Genomic DNA, 9871 nt, shown 5'->3' on the forward strand with positions numbered 1-9871 from the left:
AATTCTTTTATGTTGTGTTGTGCCATAAAACCAGCCAGTGTTATAGGTAAACAAATGCAGCGAAATCTGTAAACAAAGGCACCAGCTTCACGTATACGTTCGAGGTTTTATAAACTTGAAAATCCGGCTGTTTTTCTTGTAACATATCGAGCAAAACAGAGTTTTCACATCTCAAAGGTTTCAAGAATGTACATTGTGTAATCCAAAGTATATGCTTTCACAACATGGTATCACTGTGCTGTGAGCAACAGGATGTAATCCGTAAAATTTTAGTATTCATCATTCATTATTTATGGCAAGTATGCACTTGTGGTCATAAGTGAAAAATTAGAATTTGAGTAACAGTAGCTCGGACAATCGACCTTGTCTCAAAAGCTGTTCCAGCTTATCGCGACCCAACGAATGACCAGTTAAAATCATGGGTACGTTCAGAGCACCCGATAAAAGAGCAGCAGAGTCACCTGCATCTGCATAATGCCCATGAATCGCGACAGGCCAGACAGGATATCCATGACCAATTTGTTCTCCAAGAACCTTGGACATCTGTATGATGTGATTAAGAGCTCCATCAACAAATTCAGGGATATGTGGCCACAGAAGTTCTTTAGGAATATATTTATCTTTAGGTCCAAAAGGAATGCGAATGATGTACGCGCCGCTACTTTCTCCCACTTCATTCACAAAACCTTCTGAATTTCGTGGAGGTAGCATCTCTGTGGGTTCACCATAGCTCCAGTCTACTTCTGGCGATGATACTTGTCTAGTAAGTAAATCAACACGATACACACCTGGCATTGAGCCTAAAGCTCTTGCCAGCTCAACTACATACTTCACCTGAAGAAAAATATAGAAAAAGGAAAGTAAAGCATTCTCCATGAGAATGTTGATATTGAATCAACTGAGAACAAGTTTGGCAAATCGAGAAACAACCCCAGAATTTTTGAAGCACCAGCGGTATTAACATATGAAAATGACATAAAATTCCCCCGGGAGCAGCACATAATACATACCTGACCGCCAGTATCAGAATAAGCTCCATGTTTTCACCACGTATCAAGCCATGAATGCTGAGAGAGAGCTTGTGTCAGCAAGCACATATTAAGTTGCACACCATGTCTATATCGTTATATTTAGGCAAGGGCATCGAATAATAAATTCTGCATGTTCAAATATATGAGTTCCCTTCATTTCCTGGCGGTCATAAAAATTCATCAGCACGAGGAAGTCAATGCTGGAGAATAATCATTTTGAAACAGAAGAATGATTATCTAACTTTATTTTAGTTAAAAGTGGCTATAGCAGCAAAACCAAGTAAGATTATCAAATACCTGATTAATAAATAACATGTGAAAAACAGGATATCAACACCAAAGACCTTTTTAATCATATGAAATATAAGACATGACAGAATTACGTTATACCTAATCAATACGATGTACAATCGTTTCCCTTTTTGTTGATTAATCCATGTCTCTAAAGTGTAAACAGAACTAATTCTAGGCAATCGACCTCTATTGCTTTCTCCATGAGATGAAATATCACCAGCGGCATCTCCTTTCTCCCCCTCTGATTAGTCTTCTGACATGTCAGCAACCGCTTCTTTTCGACCCCTTTCACGTTCAAGTCGACATTTATTCATCCTCTGGGCTTCCTCACCTTCAATCTACAAATTAAAGAAATAATGGCAACTCAATTACACTACTGATAGAAAATATAATTTACAAAAAAAAAAACAGCAGAAAATGATACAATATTTTCTAAGACTCCCAACATTAAAAGTATGTAACATGGTTTGGAATACCGTTGATGTAAAAGGGGATAAGAGAAATCATTGTCAAAAAGACGAACAATAAGTCGAACAAACAAATCATAGTCATCTTTGAGCCTTAAATTAATGGCGATACTATAGCATTATTTTAAGGAAACTGTATCATACTTCATGGTTATTAAAGATGCATGGCACGTTAAAGCCATCTTGAAGCATAGGAGAAAGGCCAGGGAGATGCGAGGCCTGCTAACTTATAATTGTATAGAATCTACGTATATCGTGAAAATTCTCTCATGTTTCAATTGAAGCATACAAAATTTCGTTAGCGTACAAATAAATATGAATAGCTATTAGATGGAATTTCATCCTGGATTCAGAATCCCTTTCTGTTAGTCTTGAGTTTTTGATATGTGTCCTTCGGTTGCACCTTTTTGCAACACATGGCTGGGTGTGAGATCTATGCACATTTAAGAACTATATGCACAAATAAAGCACATTCAGGACAAGTAAAAAGAAAAAGGAAATATCCAGAATGCAACCACAAAATGATCACAATGTAGAAGCAAATTAAACACATGTCGATTACATATTTTATACTACATTTAAAAGAAGTTGATACACATGGATTTTTGAGCTAGAATACTCATATTTGTCATGCCCATATGCTAAGAAACATTTCAGCATTGCACATCAATTAAGGCCACGATAAATTGGAAGGATTCGAAGTATGCATGCATATTAACTGAATTCAGCATGCACTTATGAAATGACACTAATCAGAAGGTAAAATAAGCAAAAGAACCAAAGAATGACAAAGTTGAACTATGGTTAGCAAATCTAGCATCCTCTTGTCCAATAAATTATATCATTACTAGCAATCTGTAACAAGGCTAGCCAGTGAAAAACAGAGTGTAAAGAAAATATATCGAAAAATCAGGTCAATCTAAAAGCATTTGCCATCACTCCATAACTTCCCCCTTAACACCAGAACTGTAAACAAAAAGGATAGATTATGTTCGACTTAAATATGCCATGATGGTATTTCCGTTCGTGCTTATCGAAAAATTAAGTAAATAGCCTCAAACTGAAAAACTCGCCCGCAAACCACATTGTTCTTCGTGATTTTCAAATATTTTACAGGCAACGATACAGTTGATATAAGAGTGAGCCATTTTGCGTACAAATTAATTAATAAAGCAATAATCTTTTACCATTACGCACAAGATATGTATATTAGATTCCAAATCATTAAGCGACTCACACAACATAACGCTTCAAATATGCATCTAGAATTTTAATTCAGAGTTCCTTCCCAAGCAGGGATCGGGGCGTCATCACCCAAACAAACGAAACTCAGAAGAGGAACTTCAAAAAAGAAAAAAATCAAGTACTGAAACATGGAAAAAAAAACAAGGGAAAAAAAAAACCAACCTGCTTTTTCTGGCGAGCCAAATTCCAAATACGCCAGCACATATTCTCCATCCTCGTGTTCCTTTCCTGTGGACTCCGATTCGCCTGTGCCTGAACAAAAAATTCACACATCCATGGACAGTAAAAGACATACAGGCACACACATTGTACGAACAGAACACAAACTCACAACACCAAAACATACATACTCGGGCCCAAGCGCGGTGGAGATCGGTCTCATCGAATCCCGTGATCACCTCCTCCACGAAGTACCGCGTGGGACTAAACCTCCCCCTCTCCCGCAGCAGCAACGACGACTTCGCCTCTTCCAGCCCGGGCCCGACATCAAGAATCGCTTCCAGATAGCTGTTTATCCAATCATTCCCCGCCATTCCCCGCCACCACCAGAATCACCACAGCTCCCTGCGTGTATGTGGAGCCTGCACTGCAATTAATTCGAATATTCGCAAATGTATGAGTGTATATATACACACACACGTGTTCGCACGACAGAGAAATGGAGTGGAGGGGTATTTTGCTGGGGGCTGATGTTGATAAAGCCACTCCGAATTGAAATTGGAAATCAAATAATCGAAATTTCGTAATTGTCGACAGTCAATATTATTAATTATATTATATGTATTTTTTTACTGAATTTGATTTTGATAATGGCCATTCACAAATTAATCATATTTATATTTATAATATTTATTTTGTGATTTTTAATGGGAGCCCTCACTTTCTTTTTTTGTCCATCTTATTTTGTGTGTAGGATTATTAATCATGTTCATATTTACCATAAAAAATAATATTTTGATATAAAAATAATATTTTTTTCTATGTGACCCAGATAAAATATATATTTTATAAAATTGACATGCGATACCGACTTACCGAAATTTCTATGTTAGATAAAATAGTAGGTCTCTTGTGAAACGATTTCACGAATCTTTATCTGTGAGACGCATTAATACTACCGATATTCACAATAAAAAGTAATACTCTTAGCATAAAAAGTAATACTTTTTCATGAATGACCCAAATAAGATATATGTCTCACAAAATACGACATGCGAGATCGTCTCACACAAGTTTTTGCCTAGATAAAATGATAGTCACAAGTAGCCCGATTTTGCTATCGATCTAATGGACAATGATCATTAGTATAGCATGTGATTGGCAAGACATAATAATAATAATAGTAGTAGTAGATTTTTTTTAGAGAATATTTTATTTTTTTATTGTAGTATTTTATGCATGCATGTGTGCGTTAAACTGTTTAAATATCAATGATTATTAACCCATTGTGTGGGAATTTTTTCAAGTGAGTATCCTTATAATAATAATAATAATAATAATAATAAACATTCATAAAATTAAATATTGAAATCACTTTTAAATTTTTTTGAAAAATTGATACTGTGTGTGTTACAAACTACAATTGCTATTGTGTGATGTGAAAATATTAATATAAACAAATACTTCTTAATCATAGTTATTTTTCATCATATCAAATAGAAATTCCGGATAAATCGAATTAAAAATTCTTATCTTGTTAGCGATTTGATGAAGCCCATCGACCTTTATTGATGCTTTGGCACAACCTTTAGCAAGTGAATTATATTTTTGATCTTGTAATTTGTATATTTTTCATTTTTATCATGTTGTTGATCAATTTATGGACTGCTGACATGTTGCAGGAAAAGAATGATATGACATCATATAATTATGTTGTAGCACGAAAAGTTGTTGATTGTCGTCAAATATTGTTGATATGTCTGATGTCATGTCAATGTTACGATGAAAAATGATATAAATAAATAAATTTACAATTTAGTTGACCAAGATCATGAGTTGACCGACAACTAGATCAAATCAAAGATTGAAAACATACAAATTATAAAATAAAAATTGTAATTTTCCCAATTTGAGCCGAAAAAGAGCTGTCTCCGACTAGACTTGGCCACGGGCCGAGTCTGGGTGAGACCTAGATCATGGCCAGGTCTACATCCAACTGGACTCGTAGGGGATAATGTTAAGTTTATTATCTATTTTACTCTACTATTTCTTCAATCGAAATGTGAGTGAGCGCAAAAACGATTGCCAAGCGAGAAGATCTTCAATCGAATAAAAAAATTCAGAAGCGTGAAAAAATGGAAGAGAAGACACAAAATACGTCGAGGAAATGAGAATAATGTTAAGTTTATTATCTATTTTACTCTACTATTTCTTCCTTCGAAATTAACAAGTGCTGTGCCGATTATATATAAAACCAGATCAAATTTAATTATATATATATTCTTGGTGCATATGTAATATGTGAGAGAATAATAACCTAATATTTAGGCTCAAACCGAGTGTTTCGTCTCCGGCATCTTTTTCTCTGATCTTTTCATTTCTGTTATTCTAAATCGAGGGAAAAAATTAAAAATAAATTTATAATATGGCAATTGTATGGGTACGTACATATTCTCTTACTTAGCTTAGCTTGGTCCATCAAAAAAGAATAGATGTACTTGGGTGATTATACTTAATAATAACCTAATATAGACAACATACGACTACACCGGCATGTTTTAGTGTGATTATTTTGGGAATAGTGGGATTCTAATACTGACGTTTTCACATGAAACCCATGTGTCAATGCCAACTTTGTCTTCTGCGTGTCATACTTCTTATTACACGGTCCTTCATAGTTTATGGAGAGTTGTTTTTTGTAGAGTTTTTCCGACCATCTTCTATATTAAAACTTCATTTTGTTTTATCTAAGTTTCAGTTAGATGTTTAAAATTTATTCACAAGGAGAATGCGAATAATAAAAATGAAGTGTACCTCTACATTCAAAATTCATTTTGTTTAACCTACGCTCCAATTAATGAAAAGTGCCTCGGTCACCGATATTTCAAAAGTCAAATACATGAGCAAAACATTAGCCAAGTATCACATAGCACAAGATTGCAATCCATATTTTTACTTTTCTAAGCACGCATCAGGACAAATCATTTGTATGGATGATGTTCATAAACTTTCTCTTAGCAAAGGCCAGCCACCATTTGTTCGGAGTTCCATTGGGTCGATATGCCACACTCAATAATCTTCCACTAGTTTCTTCCCGTATCTGCTTCAAATAATTCCGGAATAGTTCTGTGTCCAGAAAGTGCAATCAAGAAACGACAATAACTAACACATTGGACAGTAAACATTAAATGGACTGATGATACACAAAACAATATTGTTTGGAGTTTGTCGTTTAAGTATGAGAAAGTCTAAATTCTTAGACCACATATGAAGTCGATTAAAAGTTGAGAAATCTTGAAGATGAAACTCAGAAAAAAAAAAGGGTTTGAAGCTAAGTATGGCCAAGATAGAATCTCTGAAATGCCAATTTACTATAATAGAAATCTTAGATACAGTTCAAGCAAACAAATTAAAATTTTCAATACCTGGATCAGTTCTATAAGTAATAAGAGGAAGAAAATACTGAACAAGATGCATGTAGGGTTCAGATTCAATAAACGAAGTTGAACAACACAAGATTTTTAATGATTTTAAATGCATAGAAAACTGGAAACAAGTTTCAGACCATTTATTTAGTTGGTTATTATATATCATAGTGGGTGGTATTTGGATCGGTATGATCTGACAAAGAAACCGGGTACTTGCTTCAGCATCAGAACATAGGAAAAACCAATGCAAATATTAACTATATAAGTACCTTCAATTTTTCTTCTCTTTGATAAAAAAAAGTGACAAGCCTATCAATACAATGCTTTACCTGCTTCTTGTCTAGATTGTGGATGAGTAAATAGTCCTGGAAACGGAAATCCAGGCTCTCCAGGAACAGGCACAGTTTCCAGTCCCAAACTAATAATTGCTTTGGTTCCTTCGGCTAAAGTTCTGCAGCCTTCGAGCCTCTTCAGAGCAATATTAACATAAAATGTCAAGTAGATAAGCAGCTTATCAGCTGAACTCTTGATTTCAAAGTTTCTGAAGAAGACATTGGCTCGAAAGAATGTTATCGCCTCATCAACTATATCCGTGCTATCTGCATATATATTCTAAATTATTGATGCGAATCTTCTATCAATCTGATCGAAGTATTGTGGGGGTCAATCTCACCTACCACTGATACAGGAGCTGGTCCTTTTATGTGGCTTTTCAAGGGAAGCAAAGGGCATCCACATGCTTTAGCAGTTTCTTCATCATCGATAAAACTGGAGTGGTAGACCTACAAAAATAACTTAATTTTTAAAGCTATATCTTGAAATAGATCAGACATAGATCAATCATACAAAGGCTTCAGCAATTGTTCTTCAAATGCTGCTTTTAGATGATTCTGTAATGAAAACACCTCCAAGCACATCTTCCTAGATCTTTTACATTTCTCATCTTTAATTTGATAAAATTAAACCTATGTACTTTACTCATAACCCGGTAAATGTAAGTGGAAGCGAATACATGATTTCTTACCATATCTTTTATATGCAAAACTTTCTTCACACAAAGATTGACATGTCACAGTATACCGTCGCTAAAGCAAGTAAATAATCTGCACCAATCACATTATCAACATCAAATCAGCATTGCTTCAAATATCAGGCCAATAGTTTATCCACCAACTTAAATGTTATCATTGAAGTAATACTTATTTCACATAAGTATTTCATCTAATAAAATAAATTGAAGTAACTATTTAAAAATATAAAAAAAATCATTAATTTATAAGCCCGAACTTATGTATATATTTTTATGTTCATCAATCTGTTTAACCACTTCCAAAATGCAAAGTCCTGTCACCATAAAAATCATTCAATGTTTTAAATATCCTCACAAAATTATTTCTCAAAAACCACAACAAGAATAAGTCATTAAAATAAAAAAATGTAGTTCAATTTCAGATAGTAGTTACAATGCTTATCAGGGTCCAAACCTCTCTTTTCTTCACTGGATTTTCTTGTTTCATTTAGTTTTTTCACTTAATGTGAAAAGGACAATACTGAATTAATCGCCCAACTGTTTCCATCTATTTTGGTTTTTGGTTTGCTCTTATAGTTACTTCGCTTGTTTGCAACTTTACAAATAGGGTGCATGAAGTTGTAAATTTTGCAAAGGTGTTCATGAATTTGAGCAATTTTTTTAACACAATGATAAAGAATTTATGAAGCTAAAATGTACAGGGACTGAGATCTTTGTCTTGTAATCCATACTAAACAGCTTAATTGTCTAAGCTGTGACTTTAATTTTTTAGTATCTTCTTTAAGTTGGATGAAAGTTGAATCGGTAGATTATGTCAATGATTGGGAATAAATCGTTAGAAGAAATATAAATAAATCACTGAATTGGTGATGCACAAAGTTGGTTGTCTTGTTTTAAAACTTCGAAAATATTGGATATTTTTGTTGAAGATCCCATCTTGTATAAGTCCATAGACCATAATCTTGAGCAAATACATCATATATTTTCCAAAGAATTGGTTTTGGCCCTTCAAACAGGATTAGACTCTCTCTTCTACAACTGGTATGAGTTTACATCTATCTAGACTCTGTTTATGGGCTGGACTCCCTTCCTCTTTCACCAAACAACTTTCAAGCAAGTTGGTTTTCTTATGCTAAGTCCCATGTTTGAGTCACTCATAGCTTACGTAGCAGACCCTAGCTGCCTAAGTTGATTCGCCCAATACTATTCTTCATACTAATCTAGAGTAAGCACAAATTGGCAAGGCAATAGATCACATTTAGCTAAAATTAAGCTCCGATTTTCAGCACATTAACGAAATGCACAACAAATTCATGTAATGCAACTTCAAACTTAACATCCATAACTCCAAAATTCAATGGCACTGACAAAATATCAAATTAAAAAAACAAAACAAACGGAAACAATACGAACTAGTTTCTGACATAAATCGATCTTGAATCTATTCCCACAATATATTAAAGAAAACCATAAACAAATTTCATATACCCATTCAATCTCCATCTAGATAGGGAAAAGAAAGAATGGAGAATCAAAATTTACCATATTTAAAATGAAAATAGGCACCTTCAATCATAGAGATCAAATCAACGAATCAAAATAAAATCTTGATGAGGAAAAAATGGGATAGAAATGAAAAATCTCAGAAGATTTGTGTTGTGCGGATTTGGGACTGTAATTCACGAAATTTGGATACGATGAAGACCACGGCTGGTTTTGAGTAAATTGCCCTGATTTTGTTATTCAACAGTTACACCCAAAAAATTAAAATAAATCAAATGTTTTTGTATACCTCTCTTCGAAATAAAATGTTTGTTTCAATTAATATATATGGATTAATTCACTTTTAATGAAAATATATTTTAAATAAAAGTTGTAAAAATATCTTCAAATAATCAATAAAAAAATTGCATTATTAGATTGAAGTTTATTTAAGTTTTAAAAAATTATAAATAATGTCTAATTTATAGAGAATTTTTAACAAATCCATTTGTGAATATCTAAGAACAAAATAGCCAAAAGTAGAGACTTTAAAGTCCACTCAATAAATTTATATACTCATATATCAATAGTTTTAAATTAAAATTTATATTATATAGTTCGATATTAAATAAACAATGATAATTCAAAAATAATATCTTAGATCTGTCTTAGTGGATTTTGTAAGTGTGTTTGTATAATATCTCATATTTATATCTTAATTATGTTATATGTTGT

General features: G+C 33.4%; 1 protein-coding gene and 1 pseudogene across 2 annotated transcripts; both read right to left on the minus strand.

The window, feature by feature from the left end:
• Positions 1–210: 210 nt before the first annotated feature.
• LOC142545571 (putative sucrose-phosphate synthase 1) lies at positions 211–3793 on the minus strand (annotated as a pseudogene).
• A 2234-nt stretch (positions 3794–6027) lies between these two features.
• LOC142545572 (actin-related protein 2/3 complex subunit 3-like) lies at positions 6028–9409 on the minus strand. 2 transcript variants are annotated; one of them, XM_075652824.1, is made up of 5 exons: positions 9197–9409; positions 7649–7727; positions 7298–7406; positions 6954–7223; positions 6028–6322 (listed from the first exon to the last, which is right to left on the minus strand). In XM_075652824.1, exons 2-5 carry the CDS (start codon positions 7649–7651, stop codon positions 6168–6170), a joined length of 537 nt encoding a protein of 178 aa, XP_075508939.1. In that variant the 5' UTR covers positions 7652–7727; positions 9197–9409; the 3' UTR covers positions 6028–6167. The 2 variants fall into 2 exon arrangements, with proteins under 2 accessions (XP_075508939.1, XP_075508940.1); XM_075652825.1 differs by lacking the exon at positions 7649–7727.
• Positions 9410–9871: the final 462 nt, after the last annotated feature.

This window comes from Primulina tabacum, chromosome 5 (genome assembly GCF_025594145.1).
Source record: "Primulina tabacum isolate GXHZ01 chromosome 5, ASM2559414v2, whole genome shotgun sequence".
Classification (NCBI taxonomy): Eukaryota; Viridiplantae; Streptophyta; class Magnoliopsida; order Lamiales; family Gesneriaceae; genus Primulina; species Primulina tabacum.